Genomic DNA, 24,458 nt, shown 5'->3' on the forward strand with positions numbered 1-24,458 from the left:
AAAAAAAAAAAAAAAAAAAAAAAAAAAAATAGCCCAACGGCCCCAACCAAACTATTGAACGAGTCGAAGCCCACGTTGTACTATCTCTCGCTGTGTCCTGTGACGCCATACACGTCTGGCATCTACCGCCGTACTCTCTCTCTGACAGCATTTGGCATCTGCTGTTCGACCGTGAGTCTAAGACTTTGTCTCTCGGACTCAGCTTCTCTAACTTTTTACTCTTTGTCTCTTTCTGAGTCTTTCACTTTCACAGTATCTCATTGCCCTCTCCGTTTCTCAGTCTTGATCTCGATCTCTAGTCGTCTTCGACATTCAGTCTCTCCTTCTTGTCTCTCGATCTCTCGGGTTCAGCTTGAGTGGGTAACTCAAGTGGTAAGCATTTTTTGAGAATTTGTGCTTTAATAAAACTACTATGGCTAGATGTGCATCTATGCCTCTCTATGTTTTCTGGTATAAATTATATAACCTCCTACATTTATGAATCCTATTATTTCTGGCTAGATTGGTGGCAATTTTTTTTTTTTTTTTTTTTTTACAAAGGGTTGGTTATGTGGCATTTTTTAAACATAAGGTTGGTGATGTGACATTTTTTTTTGAACCATATCTGTAAACTGTCATTATTTTTTGCTAGATAGGTGACATTTTATTGGATAGAGAATTGGTTATGTTGCATTTTTTAGGCCTATGATTTTTTTTATAAATAGGGTTAGTTTTGTGTTATACCAAATAATATACTATAGACTTCCAATACTAAGATATTTTGTGGGTTGATTGTCAAAAAAAAAAAAGAAAAAAAAAATTATTTTATCTTTATTTTTTTTAAGTGGAATGTTTGAATAATATTAATTTTATTTTACTTTTATAGATGTAAAACAATAGTGCAAATGGACGTGAAACTCTTTATTCTGGCTCTAGTTCTAGCCATTATAATGCATCAAGCCACCACACACAATCTAAATTTAAGAAGAAGAAACCTAGTAAATGAACCGTGGGAGATTATTTTACAAGATTAAAAAACAATAATAAGAAGGATAAGTGCGACTATTGGTATAAGCAGTATGTTTGTGATACTAATTCTTGTAGAACAACACTCTGTGGAAGCACTTAAAAAATCGGATTAGAAAGTACCCATATAGGGTAGAAAACAAAGGACAAACCACTCCAAGTTTTCAACCTTCAATATATGGAAATGGTGGTAGTAATATTTTCACTTCATTATTTAGTCAAACATCACGTAGAACAGCATGTGTCAAGATGATAATTATGAACGAGTAGTCGTTTAAATTTATAGAAAATGAGAATTTCAAATTTTTTTGTCGTACAGCATGTCCTAAGTTCGAATCTCCTTCAAGAGTAATGATTGCTAGAGATATATTTCAATTTTATCTCCAAGAAAAAAAAAAAGTTAAAAGATTATTTAGTCATTTCGTAGCAAAACATTAACTACATGGTAATCACTACACACTTTATTGATTCCGAATAGAATTTGCATAAAAGAATTCAACATTTGTCAAGTTGCTAACCACGGGGGAGACTATTGGGAAGATTATTGGGAGTTGTTTATTGGAATGGGAGATCGATAAAGCTTTCTCTATCCCAATTGATAATGTAAATTCCAATAATATAGTTATTTCTTATATAAAGAGAAGACTTAGGAGTTGAAATTCACTTGTGTTACACATGAGGTGTTGTGCTCACGTAATTAACTTGATTATGAATGAAGGACTTAAAGAAATACATGACTCAATTTCTAGTATCCGTAATGTTGTGAGGTATGTTAGATCATCTCCCAAGAGATTGACAAAATTTAAAGATTGTGTTGAACAAGAAAAAATCGAATGTAAAACACTTGTTTGTTTGGATGTGGCAACTATATGAAATTCTACTATTATGTTGAGTACTTTAAAGAAGAGGATCATGAAAATAAAATAATAGGGCCACGACCCATTGATGATTGGAAAAACATTATAGTTTTTGTAAATTTTTTGAAGTTCTTCTATGATATCACTACGAAGATAAGTAGTTCTTTACATTGACGTCTAAGTCTTATTTCCATGAACTTTGAGGTATTCAAGAACTTTTAATTAAATGGAGTACAAATGTGAACTCTATTTTAACTAATATGAGTTCAAATATGAAAATTAAGTATGACAAATATTAGGGCTAAGTTCAAAAGAATTAACAAGTTGATATTCATAGCAATGATACTCGAACCTCTGTACAAATTGAATTACATATTATTTTACTTTTCGAATATATACGACAATGTCATTGTTAAAGTGATGGTGGATGGCATAAAAAATTATTTAATTCGCTTGTAAGGATTACTACAAGTTTTATGATAATGTTCAAGATCATCACCCATCTGAATCAAGACTCACTTCTAATTCTATGTGTATGAACATAACTGATAAAGCGAATTTGAGTGATTCAATAAGAGCAAAATTCACTAGAGTTAAAGAATGATGTGGATTGATAATTATCTGACCCCAATGAATAACTTTGATGATAATTTTAATGTTTTGGCATGGTGGAAGGCAAATGAGTTTAAACATAAAGTATTATAAAGAAATTGCTCAATATGTTTTGGTCATTCCAGTGTCGGCTATAGCTTATGAATTAGCATTTAATACAGGTAGGAGTTGTTTATTGGAATGGGAGATCTAGCATTTAGTACCGAGGATTCTTGATTCTTTTAGGAGTTTTTTGACATCTAATACAGTAAAAGGTTTGATATGATCTTCCTCAACAACTTAAAGATTTATTGTAAAGGTGAGACAGCTAACTCCAAATCTATTTATGGTCTATTTGTTTCAAATTCAAGCAAGACATAAGAATAGATGATTGAATTTATTTGTTGAAGGATCATATATTGTGAAGGTAGATAATTTAATTATTTATAGTTGGAATGGATTCATGGCATATTATTTACATATTTATAGGTGATAATATGAATGCAATAGAGAGTTGAATACTTTTAAACTATAAAGTTTATAGGTGGTAGTTGTTGTAGCATTTTAGGTAATACCAATTAAATTTTTAAAAAAAATTGAAACAACCCGAACCCAACCCAGAAATAGAGGATTGGGTTGGGTTGGGTTGTGAAAATTTTCGTGTGGAATTGGATTACCAATCCAACCAACCGGATCTTTTGGGTTGGGTCAAAAAAATACCTCAACCCAACCCAACCGAACCATGTACACCCCTAATTTCGGGTAAGACGCAGTGGATAGGTGGGCAAAGTTATACTTATAATAGATTGTCAGACTGCATGGAATTCTGGTCTCTATTGTATCAAACATGGATGCACATTTTACCTCCCACTTTTGAAAAAGTTTGCAAAAGCAATGGAGACCCCACTCAGATTCAGTAAAGCATTCCACCCCAGACTGACGACCAAACTGAGAGGCTGAATCAGGTCCTAGAGAACATGTTGCAAGCATGCATGGTTGACTTTGTCTGGGATGAATACTTGCACCTTATAAAATTTGCATACAATAATAGTTACCTGGCGACCATACAAATGGCATCTTTTGAGGCCCTGTACAGATGAAGGTGTCGATCTCCCGTCTTCTGGGAGGAAGAAGGAAAGAGACAACTGCTAAGGCTAGCTAGAGTTAGCCCAACTAACGAATGCAGTAATGCAAAAGATCAGAGTGTGAATTCTGTTGAAAGAAAAGTTGCTCTAATACCAATTTGTTGAAAATAAAATTTGCTCTGATACCAACTTGTAGAAAATAAATGCTCGCTCTGAAACTAATTTGTTTAAATGACTCTCACAAGTGAAGGAGGTGTCGAGGGGATCGACAAGGAGACAAATAAATTCTCAAAACACTTTTCCATCACAATCCCATGTTTTCTAACCCATCAAACATTGTTTAAATAAATGTGTGACCTTTTGACTCAATTTTAAAACCCACCTAACTAAAAATAAAAACTCCCCATAAACTTAAATGATCTATTCAATGATTCGACCTGCACCGTTTTCGTTTTCTCAACCTCAGTCGTGGTTTCTTCAGTTTCTTCTCTTTGTCCTCGAGCGGTAGACTAAGCTTGTTCTTCTCTGATGAGACTTCATTTGGATCTTCTCGAGAACGGTCCATCTGAGACACCAACTCTTCATTTTTCTCGTTCTCAGCCACGCTTGACTCAGACATCATGGTTTCATTCAGTTTACTCAATTCCCTTCACAAGTCCATAACGACATTTACAGCTAGCATTTTTGCTTCCTCCCGTTCGGCTTTATTACGAGTGAGTGTCTCAATCGTGTGTCGTAAATTCACTGCCTTCTATTGGACTTGATTTAGGTTTAGTCGAGTGAGTTTCTCTGTTGAGTTAGTATCTCTATATCTTTCTCCTTTCTCACTAGCTCGTCTACTAGAGCCTCAATCTCCATTAACAAGTCATTCTCTTTCTTCACATCTTCTTCAATTTTCTTCATAAAATCATAGATAACCGGCCCATTCTCTTTCTTCTCCTCTTTGAGATACAAGGAACTCTCACTCAGCTCAACCACTTCCTTCTCTAACCTTTCGACCTTCATTTCTAACTCCTTCTTTTCTTCTTCCATTTTCGTCCTCTTTCTTCTTTCTTCCTCGAATTGCTTTTTCGGCCATTGAAGCTCTCTCTCTTTGAGCTCGGGCTCTCTGTTATTTGGTTGTTCATCTTTATTCGATTTTCTCATGGGTTGTTCATCTTTATTCGATTTTCTCGTCTCCGCTATCAGGATTTTGCCACATCCGCTGTGCATCACCTCATTTCTAACAGTTTTCATCGCCCCACGACTGTTGCTATCGTCTTTCGTGTCGTCATCTCATTTTGTGTTCGGCTCTTCATTTTGGGCCATCAAGAGAATACTTCCATTTTTTGCGTCATCCACGGCTAGGTTGATGGTTACTTCCACCTTTTCCTCGGCTCGATAATCTCTTGCATAATGACCTAACATCTGTCGGAGTTACAATTATTTGCATAGTGGCCATATTTCTGACATTTGTAGCACTGAATGTTGGAATTGTATCATTGACCGCGTCCCTGATTGCGTCCTCTTCCACACCAATTTACTTGGCTCGACAGTCTCTTCTCCTTATAGTTTTCTTCGTAATTGTTGCCTTGACCACCTCGACCATTCCTGCGGCTTCCACAACCTCTACCTTGAACATTTTGTGAATAGAGTACTTTTCCATTTTTTATTGATGCCTTCGTCTGAAGCGTTTGATCGAGTGGCTCCTCCTTCTTTTTCTTACGTTGCTCGTGTGCCTCGAGAGAACCGGCAAGCTCATCGACTATGAATTTTGCTAGATCCTTCAGCTCTTCTATGACACATACAACATTTTCGAAGTTGTCGGTTAACGACCTCAAGATTTTCTCCACAACCCGCGTCTCGGGTAACATTTCTCCGTTTCGATTTAGCTGATTCGCCACGGTCTGTACACGTGTAATGTAGTCAGAAACATTCTTTTAGGAGGTACTTGAATATTTCCCAACAGTTCTGGACCATTTACAGTTATTGCTTCTGTAAACATAGTAGCTAAATAATCCCAACGTGTTACATAAGATAGATATTGTATAATTGTTCGATTTTCTGCAATTTTTTCCATCCCTCTGTGTAAATAACCCAATATTGGTTCACAGTCAATAACATCTTCACCATCCAAAGTAAGGATGAGTTGAAGAACACAGTGCATTGATGGGTGGTGAGGTCCCATATTAACTATCATGAGGTCTTTTCTTGTAGCTGGTCCATTCATAAGTTTTTCCTCGATTCAACTTTCCATGAATTGCTGACTCCTTCATCTTCATGCTCTCCAACTCGCCACGCAGAGTCTGGAGGCACACCTGCTTGACTCGGTCGGTTCCTTTGAACATCTTTTCTAAAGTGTCCCACGCTTCTTTTGAAGTAGTTGCCCTTGCAATCTTCTCAAAGCCCGACTTGTCAACAGCTCGGAACAACATGTACAATGTTGCCTTATCCTTTGATCGTAATTCTTTTAGCGCCTTGTTTTACGCCGCCATATAACCCGTGATATCCTTCGGTTCTTCAAAACCTTCTTCGGCCACCTCCCATGCGACTTGCGAATCGAGAAGAGCTTTCATTTGGATGCTCCAATTCTCGTAGTTCGTCTTCGTCAATTATGGTAGTGGCATTTGTCCCATCATATTTGCCATCGGCTCTGATACCAATTTGTTAAAAGAAAATTTGCTCTAATACTAATTTGTTGAAAATAAAATTTGCTCTAATACCAACTTGTAGAAAATAAACGCTCGCTCTGAAACCAACTTGTTTAAATAACTCTCACGAAATTCTCAAAACACTTTTCTATTACATTGTACAACTCTATAACTCTTGCTACAAAAGAGCTATGGAGACGCATTGTAAGAACCTAGAGTTTGTCGTCAACAATCACGTCTTCCTAAAAGTTGCACTCATGCAAGGGATGATGAGGTTTGGGAAGAGGGGCAAGTTGAGCCCAAGATTTATCGTCCCTTTTAACAGCACGTTTTCCTAAAACTTAAGAGAAGAGAAGCTAGACTCGAGAAACTCGTGAGTGCCGGCGTTGGGACTTAAACTGCCGAAAAGGGAAGAACTCCGACGGAAAGCCTCTAGTGGTGTGATCATTATTCCCCACCCCCCAAAACCCTATCGCATTTTGCGAGTCTTCATATCTAGGTTGTTGTCGAGGGATGATGGTGGGTTTTCGTGGAGGAGAAGACGCATTGGGCTGAGAGGGAAGAAAATCGGGAAGAAGGTGGGAGGAGGAAGCCGAATCCACGAGCCGCGGTCTGACCCGACTTGAATTCTTGCACCAACCCAAAATCCAAGTGATTAACTGATCCGCATGCTGAACCACTCAAACCAACCGACCCATGCCGACCCGCTCCAGCCAATCGACCAGAGCTGACTCGATCCGACTGCCTATGCAGAATTGAAACCCGAGAACTTCTCCTTTCTTTTCATACAATTTAACCAATTTTCATCCCAATTTGGTTACTTATCTCACAAATTCCATAATGGCTCATTTTATAGGACAATTCCAGGGAGCTTAGTTAAGTGGATCATACTTGAAGACCCGATATAATTCTGGGAAGTCTATAACTAAGTACGTTATCGCATGGAGCAAGTTTCTAAGAAATATTGGTAGAGTCGATTTGGAGTGAGGGCAAATGATTTAGTACCATACTTAACGGTTGGTCCATGAGAATTATATTTTGATGATGTTTATGGTTATCCCCTGATTATATTCACGGTTATATAGCTTCCACATGCATGAATGTGAAATATCTGATAGATAATTTGATTTATATACTTTCTAATATGTTAAGGTTGACTATTATTACTTAATTAGCACGATGAGCATGTTGTATGCCTTTATTCATTGTTATGAATTGATTTGGGGTTTGGATAGCTCATTATTCCCCAGTTGTGAGTTTGACCAATTGGTACATGTTAGAAGATGTGAATTGTGATTTTTGTGAATTTCATAGACCATGAGCTACTATTTACATATTTGTACTAAATTATGTTTTCCAAAGTTGTCATGGGTGATCAAGTAGCTTGTGGGGACGAGTAGGGCACAACCCCTACTCATGAACTAACCAACAAAGGTTAGGGTCTACTTGTTACGTTCAATTTAGTTGCCACCCATAGAGGATATGAGTAGCCATTGGGAGTATATTACTGTAGTACCAAATAAGGGGTGCCTAGTGGCGAGAATCATGACCCTTTTTTACTAACCCATCCCTGAAGGGCGTAGAGGCAGGTAGTTTACTATTCTTGCCTGAAAAGACAAAGTAACAAATAGTACTTATTCGACTTAGGTAGCTTGCTTTACCCATACAGCGAACATAGATTTGAATCTTAGCCCCTACGGGTTTGATAAGTTCTACAACATTTCTATTATTCGACTTAGGTAGCTTGCTTTACCCATACAGCGAAAGACCTCGTCTTAAGTAGAGGTGCTATCTCATAAAGTTTTGATTGAATAATATGGTGTATGCTTATCTGAACTTCATCCATATATGGTTAGTTGGTGGACCCTTCCCCAAGACTATAAAGTAACCTTAGTTTGAGGGAGGGGACAACCCCCCCGTGTGTTGACCCGCTATTGGGTCAACCTATGTGGTCCCACGCCATGAGTTTACAAATTAGTGCCCTATTTATGAGACCGTTGCCTATTTCCATAAGGTTGGGGCACGTACTACCCTAACCAGCCTATGTTTAGCTTGACAGTACAAGTACTGGTGTGGAAAGGTTGTCGTGAGTGTCTACTAGGTTCTTAGGGGTGTCAATGTTCATACTGTTTAGCGCATGGAGAGATATCTTAGTCATCTTTGGTTGTCGTGAGTGTCTACTAGGTTCTTAGGGGGTGTCTAGGTAGCTTAAATCTCATCTCTTTTTTCCAAGATGTTTAAGACTATCTCCTTGAGCTAATCCATCCTCTGGATACACATACGTCTAGACCTTTGATTGTCGCTTATGATCCTAAGGTGCTCGGTCTACTAGAAATGTAATGACTTGGGTCAACTGAAAACCGCTCTAGCTCTTGTGCCCTAAGCATGTCTTGGTTCTCTTATGCATGTATGGTTAGGGAGATTATCCTATCGATGAGCCAAAGCATGGTATTCTTAATCTAAGAATCATGCAAGCTTATCATGGAGATGATCATATCAATTACTTAAAGCATGAAAGTCATAATCTAACATTCAAGCATACTCAATGGGGAGATAACATCCATTAATCATTAGGAGCACAGATCACAATAGTGCATCCTCATTTCTAACACAGTGGAAAACATTAAAAACAATATTTATCTCAAAATCTTAGACTAGAGGAATTTTAGTAATTTCTTATATCTTACTTAGCTTACTCATTCGAATTATCCAACTCGATTTCTAGTCATACATATTCTCTCTTTAGCTCTGCGAAAAAGTATAAAAATAGCACGCATCTCGGAATCCCATTCTAAGGGCATATTGGTAATTTCAATAACATATATTTGATGCCTTCTCATAAAAAGTTTCTATTTTGAAGTCCTAAACGTGCGTATCCTATCCATATATGGTAAGGAATGCTCACATGCTAGTACGTCCTACTAATCCTTATAAGTATTACTTAAAAAAGTTTGACTGGGTACTTACATGAATAACCTGAGCTAGTTTTCTCGCATGTTTTGAGCTCCAAAGTTTTTAAAATTTCTCGGGAAGTTTCTAATTCAAGTCAAAATGGGGTTAGTACCAAATTGGAGTGAAAAACAGACCAATGAGAGTCAAAAGAGGGCCAAAAGGACATTCACACACCTTTGCGCGCCTCACAAGTGACTAGAGGGCTTCCCACGAGCGTGTACGTACATGCTTAAGGGAAGGAGACTCGTCCTCCTTACGAGACACGTGGCACACATGGATAGGTGCCTCCTAGTTGGGTTGGGTTAGGCGGGCGTTCAGATGCACCTTGGTTTTCGGGTTGGGCGGAGTGGGTTGATCCTCGGGTGCGGGTCGAATCGACTAACAACATGGTGACGTGTGGCTTATTTCTTCTCTGGCACGAGACACGTGTCATCATCTCAGCCAGCCGCGCGATGTCATCCATCGCCTGGCACGTGTCCTTCGTCCTCACGCTTGCATAGAAACCCATAATTCATCTAAATTTTTTGTGATTCGTTGTTTTATTTCTTTTTTGTTTTTGAATTTTTATATCTTTCTAATCAAATAAATTTTGACTTTAACTTAATTTTTCTAATTTTCACAATTTTATTTTATATATTTCTTGAGTTTGAATGAATTTTATAAACATTTTTCTTCAACCATGTTGAATATTAAAAAATGATATACTAAGTTATTTATTTATTAATTTAAATAAATAAATAAATATTAATGTCCTAAATGGTTGGTTAAAAGGCTAAGGACTGAGTTGTAATTTTAAGAAACAAAAACCTAAACCCTACCGTTCCTTCTCTTTCTTCTTTCCCCATTCCCCATTTCCTTCTTCACTTCCATTCTTACCGCAGTCGCACGCCACCAATCCCTCAAGGCTTACGCATTTTCTTTATTCTTTTCTTGTCTCCCTCTCCCGCCCTCGCCGCAGCCGCACGTCGGCTCGCCGGCACCACCCCACCGCCTCTTTTCCTTCTTCTCTCCCTATCGCGCGCGCTCTCTCTCTCTCTCTCTCTATATATATATATATCTGCTGCAACCACACGCCGGCGCGCCACACCTGTGCTTCGCTACAGCCGCTTAACTTACGGTCCCCCACCCCTTCTTTTGCAGCTGCCATCGCTGAGGTCCACTCCAGTTTTCCCCTGCCCCGTTTAGCTCTCTGTCGCTCGCTGTTGAGGTCTCCTTCAGTTTAACCAACTTCGGGTAAAATTTGGATTAGGTCAATTTTTATTTAGAATCCTGCCATTCAATGTCGTTCATGTTTATGATAAATGTTGATGGCGGCTCCAGGCACCTTAAAAGGTCTTTTTCTGGATACCAAGGATACTGTTTTATCTTTTTGGATTCTTTACTGGGAGATTGAATCGAGACGACTTCAAGGTTTTTTTTTTTTTTTTTTTTTTTTTTTTTTTTTTTTTTTTTTTTTTTTTTTGAATTCTTCAGCGGGAGAGAGATTGAACCGCACTATTCCCGTAGACGGGTTCTATAGAAGCATGAACACGTTTCTTCGTTTCCCTTTTGTTTCCCCGAGTCCTTGACTGTGGTACTAATTCAGTAGCAAGATTTGTTATGGTATTGGTGCATGTGACATCGGAAGGATTCCTCTCATTGATCTGTTGTCAGTCGCCAATGCAAACTCATTTATATTACTGAGAAATCAAGTGCTGTATATAGAGTTGTTAAAAGTACTCAAGTCTTGCAAGTATTGAATTTGATTAAACCGAACGGAAAAATATGGTTTCAATTGCACATTGTTTTGTATGTACTTTAGAGCATTGTTCTATTGGGCTGCCTATAGTGCGTTATTTGTGTTGAACTTTGGAATGAAATTAGTGGCACTAACTTGTAATGTAAATCATGTTCAGGTTTCTAGTATTGTGAGATTATGGAGATTATGTTTTTTTTTAATTATTTTGTTTTTTCAATTTTAATGTTAGGAATGTCAGACAGGTACTTGAACCACTAGGACAAATAGAAGAATACCACCATCTACATGTTGATCCAATATGTTCTATGAATCACTTTCATACCGACATAATTTTCTTGAGATAAAATAAGTATATAAGTATATATATGTGTCTATATATATTTCTTGAAGAGAGGTTCATTCCTTTGATGACCCCCTTTTCTTTTTATGTTTTGTAAATCTTGCTAGCAATTTTTTGGTTTTATTAAACAAGTATATATTTATTCTGTCAAAAACTCATTGATCTATTTTTAGTGACAGGAATAAATATTTATTTATTTATTTATTTTTATCTCAGCTGAGGTTGTGTTGCATAAAGTATTTTGAGACTCTCTAGGCTCCAAGTGAGCAGCGATGGGAGTTCCGGCCTTCTATAGGTGGTTAGCGGAGAAGTATCCTTTGGTGGTCGTTGATGTAATTGAGGAAGAATCAGTTGTAATAGATGGCATTTCCATTCCAGTTGATACAAGCAAACCCAATCCAAATAATCTTGAATTTGATAACCTCTACCTCGACATGAATGGCATAATTCATCCTTGCTTCCATCCTGAAGATAGGGTAAACTTCAATATACACTTTGAGTTCTATCTCTCTGACATCATATAGATGTGACGTTGTGGTTTTTCATTTTAGATAGCATTGTAAATGTGTGGCATATTGAATTTAGGCCCTATGGTCAGGATCTATTTTCTTTCAATGTCAAGGGAGATAACGTAGTCAGTCCATGTCTAACCTTATCAAGAATTTCTTTCATTTGATGTCAAGTGAAGAAACATAATCCTATAAATTTGGGATAGTAATCTTTCATGCCAGAATAAGTGAATGTACTAATGCTGAATGGGATTTCTGTTAGTTGGAGATTCTCAATCAACTAATGTGGTCAGTCCACGAGTGACTTGATATAAATTGTATTTTCAGTTTAGGAACATGGCAACATGTCTACTCACCTTAAAAGAAAAACATAATACATATGAAGTTACCTTCTAATCTAACATTTTTGTGCATGTTGGCTTGATCATCATTTTTTACTGATGCAGCCTTCTCCAACAACTTTTAGCGAGGTATTTCAATGCATGTTTGATTACATTGATAGGCTTTTTGTCATGGTTCGGCCTAGAAAATTGCTATATATGGCTATTGGTGAGTTTGTAGTTTTTATTTATTTGTGTTTTGTTGCTACAAGTTGGCAAGAAAAAGGTGTGATAATGCCTGTTCTTATTGTTTATTTCCTGTTTAAATGATTGTGTAGATGGTGTTGCCCCCAGGGCAAAAATGAATCAACAACGATCTCGGCGATTTAGAGCTGCAAAAGATGCCACAGATGCAGTATGTACTTTTGTTTATAGTCTTTTCTGAGGTTGAGGGGTGTAAGCCAAAACATTCAGCCGTTGTATTATATTCTATGCCACCTTCCTGACTATTACATGACTTAGTTCCTTGACTACCAAAGGTTTTAGATGATTTGCAAGTTCCTCATTTATAGTTAATAGTTTTAGATTTGGTGGTATTGAGTCTTAAATTTATAGAGAGCTCAAGGTTATTTTTAAAAGTTAGTAGATGGCACTACATTTACTGTGCCCTTCTTCTTTATTACCTCCAGATGGAGTGTTTTGTTAGAATTCGTTTGGAGCAAGCATTTTGTATTTTCCATTCATGTTTCTCTCTCCTCTTTTGCCTTTTCTCCAGTTGGAGTTTTAGTTGCAACACTTTTGGAGGATGCTTGTTGTATTTTTTAATATTTGAATGAAATATGTTCTTTATAAGAAAACATATGTAAGATATTTCCTTCTCTTATTTATTTTTCTTGCCTTTGTGGGATGCATAGTTTGAAGTATTCTACTGCATCCACTTTATGTGAACTATCATGTACGAAAAAGATAACCTCTTGGCATGAGCATTTGATAAGCTATGTTTTCTTTCCCATAGGCAGCTGAAGAGGCACGTCTAAGAGAAGAGTTTGAGAGGGAGGGACGGAAGCTTCCTCCAAAGCAGGAGTCACAAGTTTTTGATTCCAATGTGATCACTCCTGGAACTGACTTTATGGCAGTGCTGTCCATTGCTTTACAGTACTACATTCATCTTAGACTAAACAATGACCCTGGTTGGAAAAATGTTAAGGTAAGTTTACATGACTGCAGTATTCTAAAAACTGCAGTTTTACTGAATAGCAAAGCCGAATTTGGCCTTGGTTGCCCTGCTTGATGGTAGTTTTAAAATGTGAAGGTCATTCTTTCTGATGCCAATGTTCCGGGGGAAGGAGAACACAAAATAATGTCCTATATTCGTCTTCAGAGAAATCTTCCTGGTTTTGATCCAAATACTCGTCACTGCCTGTATGGTTTGGTATATTTTTTCTCCATGCTTTTTTAATGTAATTCACACGTCTCTTGAATGTGTGTCCTTAATTTAATTCACATGATTATGTGACATGGTTGTTGAATCCGTTGTATCACTTGGTTTTATAATTACAGGATGCAGACTTGATAATGTTGGCTTTGGCTACTCACGAAGTCCATTTTTCAATTCTGCGTGAGGTGTGTATTTTGGCTATGCTCCTACAGTTTATGAAGAGTTTGGTTATTTAGCACCTTTTCAAGTATCACTCCCAGCCTGAGGACAAGCCACTTGTTCATTATTTAAAATACTCAACACACGTACATTATATTCCATAAGCTAATTACAACCTTCGTTCTTGATGAACTTCAGGTAGTGTTCACTCCCGGACAGCAAGAAAAATGTTTTCTGTGTGGCCAGATGGGTCATTTTGCAGCTGACTGCGAGGGTAAAGCGAAAAGAAAGGCTGGAGAGTTTGATGAGAAAGGTGAAAATGTTGTTAAAAAGCCTTACCAGGTAGGATTTCCACTTGTTTGTTTTGTGTACTTTGGTGGAATAATAGGAAAAATTGTTTATGCCTTATTGCTGTTATTCACTTTCTGTGGTCTTTTTGTTGGGCAGTTTCTCCACATTTGGATACTTAGAGAGTACTTGGAACATGAAATGCGTATTCCGAATGTTCCCTTTGAAATCAACCTTGAACGCATTGTTGATGATTTTGTGTTCATGTGTTTCTTTGTTGGCAATGACTTCTTACCTCATATGCCCACATTAGAGATTCGGGAGGTAAATTACATAATTGGAACTTCCAATTTACATGTTAATGAAGTCTTGTCGCCTTTCAAATGGAATTATTCTATTTCAAGACTTGGGAAATTCCATTGTTATTATTATTGTTATGATTATTTTTGCATACTTGATATCAGTTACCTTGTCATCTCTTATCTAAGGGTAAAAGAAATTCTTTTGGAAGTGAGCATTGAGCTTGTTAGCCTCTATCAAGAATGAAAAAAAAAAATAATAATAATAAATACATGGAGGAATGTTTCTACTGACGGAGAAAAAATATTGATAATCTCAGAACTTGGATTAAAGGAGGAACTATTAGTATTGATCGTAAAACAGAAATCCCGTGGAATTTCTATTTGGAGGCTGATTATTGCCAGCTATTTTAACCTAAGCTTAAGAGTTATGGCTTATCAATCATCTATTAATGGATATACGAGCCACAAGTTATTATGTTTAGGGGACATTTCTTCTTGCAGCACATAAATTATAAACATTCTAATATAGATTGTTTTACATTGGCAATTTATGCACATTCTTTTTTAAGCAATTTTTGTAAGTTACTATGGAGGCTTTACTTTTTTATTCTTTATTTCCAGGGTGCAATTAACTTGCTATTGGCTGTGTACAAGAAAGAATTTAGGGCACTAGGTGGGTACTTGACTGATGGAAGCAAGGTAATTACGTTTTTAATTTTTTTTTTGTTTCTTTATTTTATGTTATTTATTTATAATACCTTCTGTGAGCTCAGGCATGAAACGTGTAACTGTGGTTTTTATGCCAGCCAAATTTGCGAAGAGTGGAGCATTTCATTCAAGCCGTTGGAAGTTATGAAGATAGAATATTCCAAAAAAGAGCTAGACTGCATCAGGTTCTCTTATTTCTCATGTTTTTGTATTCCATTACCGGTTATATATATTATTTATCCCTTCATCTTGGGGGGGATTAGGCAATTTTTTAAGGTTAGGAATGTTTCCTAGATTTATCTTGCCTTTTAATTATTTATTTTTATTCTTTTCCATCTAAAGCTGTTCTTTCTAATGCTTTTTTTTTTTTTTTTTAAAGGATAGATAGGTGGAAAAATACATTTTTAAAATTAGTGGTTCATTTCCATTAGAAGAATAAGAGGTCCTTTGAATTATCTTTAATGAGTGACTTCATGCTAATAATAATTTTCCTGTTAGAATCAGGGCAATCCGACTCCAAATGAGAGCATCCTTATAGTGGTCCAAATGAAGCCACTTGTTACATTAGCCTACAATTTTATCCTACTTATGTTTGATGATTTTCAAACTTTTGGTGTGAATTTTGGCCTCCCTTCGTCGAGTTTTAAGAGGAAAAGAATTCTTATGAAGTATGATTTGGCATAAGGGCATTGTGAGGTGGGTCTTCCCCTGTCAAGTGGACCTCTTGTGGGGTCAAAGCACTTCCAGAAACTCTTGGAAAGACATTGTTGAGCGGTACCCCTTCTTTTATTGCTTTGTTTGTTGTTTTACGGGGGATGAGAAGGGACACTTTTTTCTAGAACAATAAGAAATTGGGGGATAGTCCCCACTGCTCTGTGTTCCTTTTTTATATTATTTATCCTCGATGATGAATCATTCAGTGGCTGAGGTGCTGTCTCATCCTTGGTTCTGTCCATCACACCTTTGTTGGGCTCCTACATTTTTTGTTCGATAGGGAAATGTTGGATATTGTCAACCTCCTTGCATTGTTTGGTGAGTTTCGTTGTTTCGGAAGGAGGAATGTTTGTTGTTGGAGCCCCTGCTTGGTTGTAGGCTTGTTGTGTGGGTCCTCTTTCCTTTGTTGGACGATCTTCCTCCTCCATCTTCATTGAGTGATTCTGTCTTTTTGCATCGTAGTGGAAGTTGAAAATCCCAAAAAAGGTCGAGTTTTTTGCCTGACAAGTTCTTCACTGCAGGCTTAACACCTTGGATATAGGGTGTTGAGAAAGGTGCCTACTTTGGTGGGGCTTTGGTCTTGCATTCTTTGTAGGAGAGCTCCTGAGGGCCTTGATCTTGTTCTCTGGTGTTGTGATAGGGCTTTTGCTGTTTGGAATGGGTTTTTTGTCGAGTTTGGTTTTGCTTTTGCTAGACAAAGGAATTGTAGAGAGATGATTGAGTTTTTATTGTTATTTTTTAAAATTTTATTAAGAAACAAAATATGTATTTATAAGAGGGAGATTATGCAGCAGAAAGAGAAGATGAGATATCCTCATTAGGCCAAAAGGTTTACAGAAAAGATTCTGAATTAGCTGATATATTCGTATTGTAATTACAAAAAATTTAGAAAGCGAACAACAGAGGCAAAAAGCATAATAGACTCCCATAACTCATTGATCCTAGTGGTATTCACTTTGAAGACCCTCTAGTTCCTCTCAAGCCAAAGTTTCAACTTAGTCCAGACAATTCGACCTTTAACAGCACCAACTAAACCCAAACGAATCAACAATCTTGCTCATAGAAAGAAAATGTGGTTTTGGCTTTCATCATTCAACCTGCACATCACACCTTCTGGGGACATGTAACAGTTAACCCATCTTCTTTGCATAACATCCCCTGTACTTAACTTCCATTCACTAAAAACCCATAGGACAAAATAACGTTGAAGGGAGCTTGATGATCACAAAGTTCAGGAGTTAAAGAACTTACTGAAAAATGACTGTTAAGGATTCATGACTTAGAACCCTCCGCTTGTGATGGGAGCTTTATCTATTGAGGCTATGGAGCTCAATCCATTCTAAACTTTATTCCAATTCTTGGGTTACTTGTGATTTAAGGGTCCATTCATTCATCCACTTCCATCTCATGAGCAAAAAAGGTTGCTCCAAGTTGCTAGTTTCGAAGCTATCTTTTCCTCTGTTGCCCAAAACAAATGAGAATTTGGATTACCCACAACGGCACTCCTAGGGTAATTCAAAGGCCATCTTCCATAGTCATCACCCAACCTCTTAGCTGCCTCTTCCTCATAACAATCTTCAAGATTTATCCCCGAAATGGCAGTTTTATGTTAATTGATCTTCAGCCCAGACACCAACTCAAATATATCAACAATTTCCTTCCAACCTTTTGAGCTTGTTCTCATACACAGAGAAGGACCTCTCCTCGTATACCACTGTTTGAAGGACCCCACAATTTCATTAACATTCTCTTCCTCATTTGTCAAGCCATCCTCATCCAGTATTTCCATCACTAAGCTTTTCTTTCATTTAGAATTGGCCATGTTGTGGAAGGAGTTCTCATGTCCTTCAGAGAGGTACTTGGTTTTTCACTTTTGATTCAAACTCCTTGAATCTCTTTCGACCTCCAAGAACCCATTACCTTGCTCTTTTGTGTTGAGTTTGTTACTGGATTGATGAGAGTTTCCTTCTGAGAATGTGTGAAGTCAAAAACATCCTTATCCACCATCTTAGCTTCACTTTAATCTTCTTCAACTTCTGTATCATCACTAAACAAGGGCAACCCTAATTGTTTCCATCCACCATTTCTTTAAGTTCAATCTGGATTAACAAGTAACGAATATGAAGAACCATCTGCAAGTTTAAAATTAATAGAAAGGGTGCAATTTCCCACTAAATAATCTTCAGCTAGACTGAGGCTTCATTTGATAAGATCAAAATGCCACCTGGAGCACCAACTGATTGCTGGAATATAGGGGTTTTACTAATAAGATCCGGAAATTCAAGATTCTCGCTGATTTCCCCCAAGTTTGTTTGAGTTGTATGTGCACGGAAGACCCCATAAGTCATCAATTTATGGCATGTTCATAAGGATGTCACACCAGCCTGAAACAATATTTTAAAACGGGGATTTTTGTGCCTTCTTTGGGGGAGGTTGTACAATATACTGCCTCTTGTTGATCAAAATTACGCAATAAGCTTTCTATTTTCCTGTGTTTGTATAGTACAATTTTCATTTACAATTTTTTTTTTTTTACTTATATATTGTGTGCCCCACCAAGAAAAATATTGGTTTTCTTCTCTCTTTCTTTTTGGCCTTGTGATCAGCTTCACACCTGTGTGTTAAGGTTGGGTTGGTTAACGGATAATTTGCATGTTGGATTACACTTTTTAATAGACTTCTATTCTAGTTAATTTGTAGATTGCATCTCATAATTGCCTGTATTCCTGTTTGCTGCATGACCGTTATCCTTTCTATTCTCATACTGTTGGTCATCTTTTCTAAACCCAGAAGCAGGCAGATAGAATAAAGCGTGAAAAAGGTCAGACAAGAAGAGGAGATGATGCAGAGCCTCAGGTTCAACCATCCCTAGTTCCAGTTGCACGTTTTCGTGAATCTCGTCTAGCTTCAGGTCCTTGTCCTTCGCCATATGAACAATCAGGATTTGGAAAAGCCACGTCCAAATTACCTGGACTGAAAAATAAGAATAAGCAATCACTGGAATCTGATGATAGCGGTCCCTACGTTCACCGTAACAAAGTTGCTCGTCCATCATCTGGGGCTTCTATTGGTTCTGCTATTGTTGAAGCAGAAAACACTTTGGAAATAGATGTATGTTTTCATGCTTCAGGCGACAGTTCATTGTTATTCTATAACCCATTAGACATTTTTAGGAGTATTTTCTATGTCCAATCTTTAATCGGGCATGAGCCTTACTGGCATGGAGTTTTCAAGTAGATCATTGAGGTCTAGAATGCTTCTTATATATTTTATTTTTTGTTTCTCTTTTAGATCCATGAGAACAAAAATGAATTGAAGGCAAAGCTTAAAGAGATACTGCGTGAAAAGTCTGATGTTTTCAACACTGATAATGCAGAAGAAGACAAGGTTTGTATCTAGAAAATTCTCTCCGTTCAGCTTGGCTGCATTATGCATATATTATACTGATCTATCTTAAGGCTTCTAATTTTCTTTTTTAATTGAAGTTTCCCTTATGCTTCTTCCTATTGCATATGCTACCATGGAGCTAAATGACTTCAAAATTCTTTTTTCAATATTATTAATAGTCTACTCATGGTTGTATAGTACTATATAATCAATGTGTTAAGCTCATCTCTTAAGCTGAATGAATGTTGATGGTCAGATTAAATTGGGCGTACCTGGGTGGAGAGAGAGGTATTATAATGAAAAGTTTTCTGCAAATACTCCCGAGGAACTTGATGACACGCGAAAGGATGTTGTAAGTTAATTAGAAGTGAATTACTGTTGATTTTTATGCTTTTCATCTACTATGATTGTAAGCTAATATTTTGTTTTCTGTCAGGTTTTGAGGTACACAGAAGGGCTATGTTGGGTTATGCACTATTATTATGAAGGCGTCTGTTCTTGGCAATGGTGAGTTGCTTAGTCTCCTCTCTTTGGTGCTTTTATGATCTTCAATTTTCTTTTGTATATTATTGCTTTATGTTTCCTTGTTATCATAATTTCATCTGTAGTGGAGTAGTCCTGGGTAATTGAATATGTATTCAATTTTTCTTGTTGTTGTGATGTGCATTTAAGTGTTTACTTCTGTCATTTTCTTCCTCAGGTTTTATCCATATCATTATGCACCGTTTGCTTCCGATCTCATAGGCCTTGGTGAGCTGGATATATCATTCAATCTAGGCACTCCCTTCAAGCCATTCAATCAGCTACTGGGTGTCTTCCCTGCTGCTAGGTGTGTGTGTGTGTGTGTGTGTGTTTTAATGTAACTTACATTTATCGAAGGGTTCTTACATTGCACTTTTTGCAGCGCACATGCACTCCCTGAGAAGTATCGAAAACTGATGACAGATCAGAACTCACCTATCATTGACTTCTATCCTACAGGTACAGCATTTGTTAAAAAATGGCTGCTTTATGGTTACCTAAGTTTTTTTTCCTCTCTTAACTTTGGTTTAATGCGTCAGATTTTGAAGTGGATATGAATGGTAAACGATATTCCTGGCAGGTTTGTTTGCTTCCAGCCATTAATTAATTTGATGAACTGGCTTCAATTAGGTTATGCAAATTGCTGCTTTTAATAATTTGTACCAACTATTCTGCAGGGTATTGCCAAACTGCCTTTCATTGATGAAGCCCGCCTTCTTTCCGAGGTTGACAAAATTGAGCATACATTGACGGTGAGTTACTAACTTGTGGTTCGGACTTGTATCTCATCAAGAAGGAAAATAAAATACAGAAAAAATCAATTCATATCCCTGCTTCTCTTTGAATAATTGTATTTTTACATTTCCGCAGGAAGAAGAAGCGCGGAGAAATAGTGTGATGTTTGACATGCTTTTTGTGACATCTTCTCACCCCCTCTCTGTTAGTATATACTCCCTTGACAACCGCTGTAAGCAGTTGAGAGAGAGAGAACGTATTGAGGTCAAGGAAAAAATGAACCCTGAACATAGGTTTGTATCATGTAAAATTCTTTTGTTCTCGAGCATACTAGTACTATCATGATGGTATATTCACATCTTCCTGTGTTAGCATGCAAATTCTTCAAATCTGATAACCTTCGAGATCGTACTCATCGTAGGTTTAATTTTTATGCTTTTTAAAAGTTTTTGTTTTATGTATTTGCTCGGACACACAGAAAGCAATACAGGTTTTCCGAACTCTGGTCTCTAGGCAACTCGGTTTCTTTATGTCACCATGTGCTTAATTTCTCATGGAAATGTTTATTAAATGTCCTCCCCAAACTTTGATTATTTAACGTGCCACACTCATTTTCTTGGTAGAAGTTATAGTTTTCTGTTTCAAACCTGATTCTGATTTGAACTAATTAACTGCAGTGGAGGAATGAATGGCTATCTCTCTCCATGTTCGGGAGAGCTCTGCCCTCCTATATTCAGGTCTCCAGTTGAGGGCTTGGAGGATATTATAGATAATCAAGTCATGTAAGAGTCTTGAGCTCCACTATATTTGAATTCAACATCTGAAGAAGCAAAAATACTGATCACGTTTTCATTTTTCTTCGAATTTAGATGTGCTATATATCGACTTCCAGACGCGCACAAGCATATCACTCAACCGCCCGCTGGGGTGAACTTTCCTCCAAAGGTACATTATTTGTTTATAGCTTCTTCCATTTGTTTAAATCCGCAGTACCTTTCTGTTTTTAAATTCACACGACGTGGTCTTGTGGCAGATTGTGAGCATGGGTGACATGAAACCTGAACCTGTATTGTGGCATGAAGATTCTGGTAGGAGGCATCATCATGACAACGGAAGATACAATGATAGTACAAGGTACTCTATGCTATAGAGAGTGAAAGTCTATTGGTAAAATACGCGTTTTCATTCATAGCCAACGATTTGGAAACTTACTTCTGGTGAGAATTCATTGTGTTTTTTCAGGCCGAATCCTCCCGGGGCTATTACAGGTCGACATCTAGGAGATGCAGCACATAGACTCGTTGCCAACAGCTTGCAGGTTAGGGGGGGAGATCGAAAGGGTCACTACAATTGGCAGCAGGCACCCTCGCTCTCCCATACCGTGCAACCCTACATCCCTGGGCATCCCCCACATCCACATATGGATTATCGATCACGAGATCAGGAAGCCGATTACAGAATGCCACCTGGTGGCAGACCGAACTACTCCCAAGGTCATAACCGACCAATGAATCCCAACGCAATGCCCAGCCACCTAGATGATGCATACCATCAGCCACGCCCAGTATACCACCATGACCCGAGACCTCATTCCCAACACTACAATAGTAGATCACACAATCAAATGAATTCCCAACATTATGGTGAGAATCCTGAAGCTTATTACCCATCTACATCGACATCGTGGTCTCGTCACGGCGATGTGCCTCCCTATCCTCCTAATGGACCGACATCCCACCACCCTCCAACTTATCAAAGTGGTTACAGCTACAACCAACTCGCTGCAGATTCGGGTATCAGTAGTCAGCAACATCAGGGACGTGCGGGGCGGCCTCCTCCAGCAGGCAACAATGGCGGCGGCGGCCCACAACAGCAATATGGAAATAATAGGTATTACGCATTTGATAGAAGAGGAAACGGGAGACCACCTTCGTCAGCATCACATTCACATGGCCGCAGGCAGAAACCATACTAAAATCAGTTCCAATGTACGTCTAGTTTAATGCTTTTCTTTCTATTATACTCACCACTGCCACTTTTCCTATTGTGGGTGAGGAAATTGTTGTACAATATTATTAGACACTTGCATTTTTTATATTAGTTCATGTGCTCTTAACAGAATTTCGATAAAGGTATTTTCTTTTTTTTTTCTTTTTTTTTAAAAATCTAGGTTGATAAAAAATGTACTGAAAATTTTGATTTTTTTTTACTCCACGCCCACATATTGGACCTGAATATGCTGGTCCTTTGGGAGTTCTTCACGCTTTAGAGTCGAAATTTCTGCGTCTTCGATTACTTAATTTCTTTCCTAAATTTTCACCGGCTTACATTTCAAGTTTACTGTATTATAGTTTACTGTATTATTGAGGTCGAAATATGTAAATACATGCTCAGTGGTTTATATAATGTCTTATTAATGATTAGCTGACAATTAGTAAACGAAATTGTGCTGTGCAATCAATTAACGATGTGCCTAGACAATTCCTTTATCATCATATAAAAGGGTAATATTTGTGAACTTTTAATGGGCACACAAATGCATGAGGTGCTTCAACCTTGAATAGCCTTTCACACGTACATCAACCTCGTACTTTCAATATGCATCACAATCATCATTTAAAAATAATAATTTAATTAGTATGCCAATAATAAATTGTCTTAGTTCATAAGCCATCCAAAGAAAACTATAAGCTCTACCAACCTAAAATCATTAAAAAAAAATAAAAAAAAATACACAAATGATTTCTAATTCAAAACCACTCCCATCAAATTCACACACACGTTGTCCTAGCCATTTCCATAAGGTTGGAGTACCTAGTCATCTTGACGTACTACTTTAACCGACCTAGACCTAGCTCAGCAGTATAGGTGTCAGAGTGGAAAGGTAGCATAGAGGCAGAAATTATTCATCCTTTCAATAAAATTAATCTCATTCCATTGCATTAACTAAGAAGAGAAATAAACACGTTTAAATTTTGTCCAAACTACATAACTTACCATTCTTGAAGATCGATGGAACTTCACTTTACGATCTAATTCAATTTCGACTTCGTTCAAAAAAACTTGTGAGAAATTCCATCAAGAACAACACACTAAAAACTTAGAAAACTTACCTCTCACTCCTCCTCATGTATTGATGGATTTGAACGATTCAAATGTCCAGACTTGATATCCTCAAGTCTTAAGTAGTTCTTACAAAGGAAATTTCAGCTAAATTTGGACTCTATCTCAATGGTTAGAACAGTTTGTACTTTCTTCTTCCTTTTCTCTTAAAACCCAACTTCTTCTTTCTTTTTTTTTTTTCTTTAGTTATTTCTTTTTCTCCTCCCTCCAAAATAAGATTTAAGGTTATAACATACCCCTTATTAGGAAAATGGGGCAAAATGGTGTTATAACCCCTTATTAGGAAAATGGGTCAAAAGGACCATTTTGCTCCTAGGGATTGTTTCCCTAATTTTTTACAATTTTCTTTCATATTTTTCTTTAAGTTATTGGAATTTTTCTAAACATTTTTCTCGTATCTAAGGCTTTCAAGACTCGAGGAACTCCCAATTATATAATATCACTTGCTTGAGATAGTTTACTCAAATACTTAAGTCTCGAGGAACTCCCAATTATATAATGTCACTTGCTTGAGAATACCGGATTGTTAGACTCTGTAATGCGCAGAGAAATTTTCATACGTAACTTCCCTGTTTGCATGAAAACCAACCCATTTTGTTACATGTTATAAGAAAAGTAGAAGAGTTGTTCTTTTAAGTAATGATTTCAAGACTTGAACAATGAGACCCCACTCCACCATCTCATTGCCCGAAAAGGAGCCTGTTCTACTAAAGGGAATTCTCTCAGTGTCCCGCTTTAAAGATTCAGTTGACCTTGTTTACGTTCATGTAGAATGCACGAGTAAAAATGTTTCAAACAAAGGCAATAATGAGGAGCTAATGGCTGGCGAGGACAAGGTAGAGAAGCGAGGAGCAACCACACAAAGAACACAGTGTCTATGAGGCATATTCGCTTCTAGTCCATACAAATAAGCATCTATACAAATTCATGTTGGGGATAACTCACAAATTTTGGAACTATGGCTTTTCACATCCCTACTTTTTAAATATGATTATACATTTGATTTAGTTCCTAAGTACTAATTAACGTTTTAAAATTTCAAGTTTCACTCCATC

General features: G+C 37.3%; 1 protein-coding gene across 1 annotated transcript; it reads left to right on the plus strand.

The window, feature by feature from the left end:
• Nucleotides 1–9,981: 9,981 nt before the first annotated feature.
• On the plus strand, nt 9,982–22,432 carry LOC111471845 (5'-3' exoribonuclease 3). The gene is made up of 24 exons (XM_023117506.1): nt 9,982–10,353; nt 11,415–11,674; nt 12,154–12,256; nt 12,366–12,442; nt 13,043–13,234; nt 13,340–13,459; nt 13,588–13,650; nt 13,823–13,966; nt 14,072–14,236; nt 14,836–14,913; nt 15,021–15,107; nt 18,427–18,747; nt 18,928–19,023; nt 19,280–19,375; nt 19,460–19,530; nt 19,724–19,852; nt 19,928–20,004; nt 20,085–20,125; nt 20,223–20,297; nt 20,416–20,573; nt 20,958–21,062; nt 21,150–21,225; nt 21,314–21,414; nt 21,523–22,432. The coding sequence occupies exons 2-24, from the start codon at nt 11,471–11,473 to the stop codon at nt 22,253–22,255; spliced, it is 3,312 nt and encodes a 1,103-aa protein (XP_022973274.1). The 5' UTR covers nt 9,982–10,353; nt 11,415–11,470; the 3' UTR covers nt 22,256–22,432.
• Nucleotides 22,433–24,458: the final 2,026 nt, after the last annotated feature.

Source organism: Cucurbita maxima, unplaced genomic scaffold (genome assembly GCF_002738345.1).
Source record: "Cucurbita maxima cultivar Rimu unplaced genomic scaffold, Cmax_1.0 Cma_Scf00059, whole genome shotgun sequence".
NCBI lineage: Eukaryota > Viridiplantae > Streptophyta > Magnoliopsida > Cucurbitales > Cucurbitaceae > Cucurbita > Cucurbita maxima.

Excerpts from the sequence above, each read along its gene's own strand:
- LOC111471845 (XM_023117506.1), top strand. The coding sequence starts at position 11,471 with ATGGGAGTTCCGGCCTTCTATAGGTGGTTAGCGGAGAAGTATCCTTTG. Across the intron at positions 15,108-18,426 it reads AAAGAGCTAGACTGCATCAG|AAGCAGGCAGATAGAATAAA; the intron begins GTTCTCTTATTT and ends TTCTAAACCCAG. Across the intron at positions 19,376-19,459 it reads ATGACACGCGAAAGGATGTT|GTTTTGAGGTACACAGAAGG; the intron begins GTAAGTTAATTA and ends GTTTTCTGTCAG.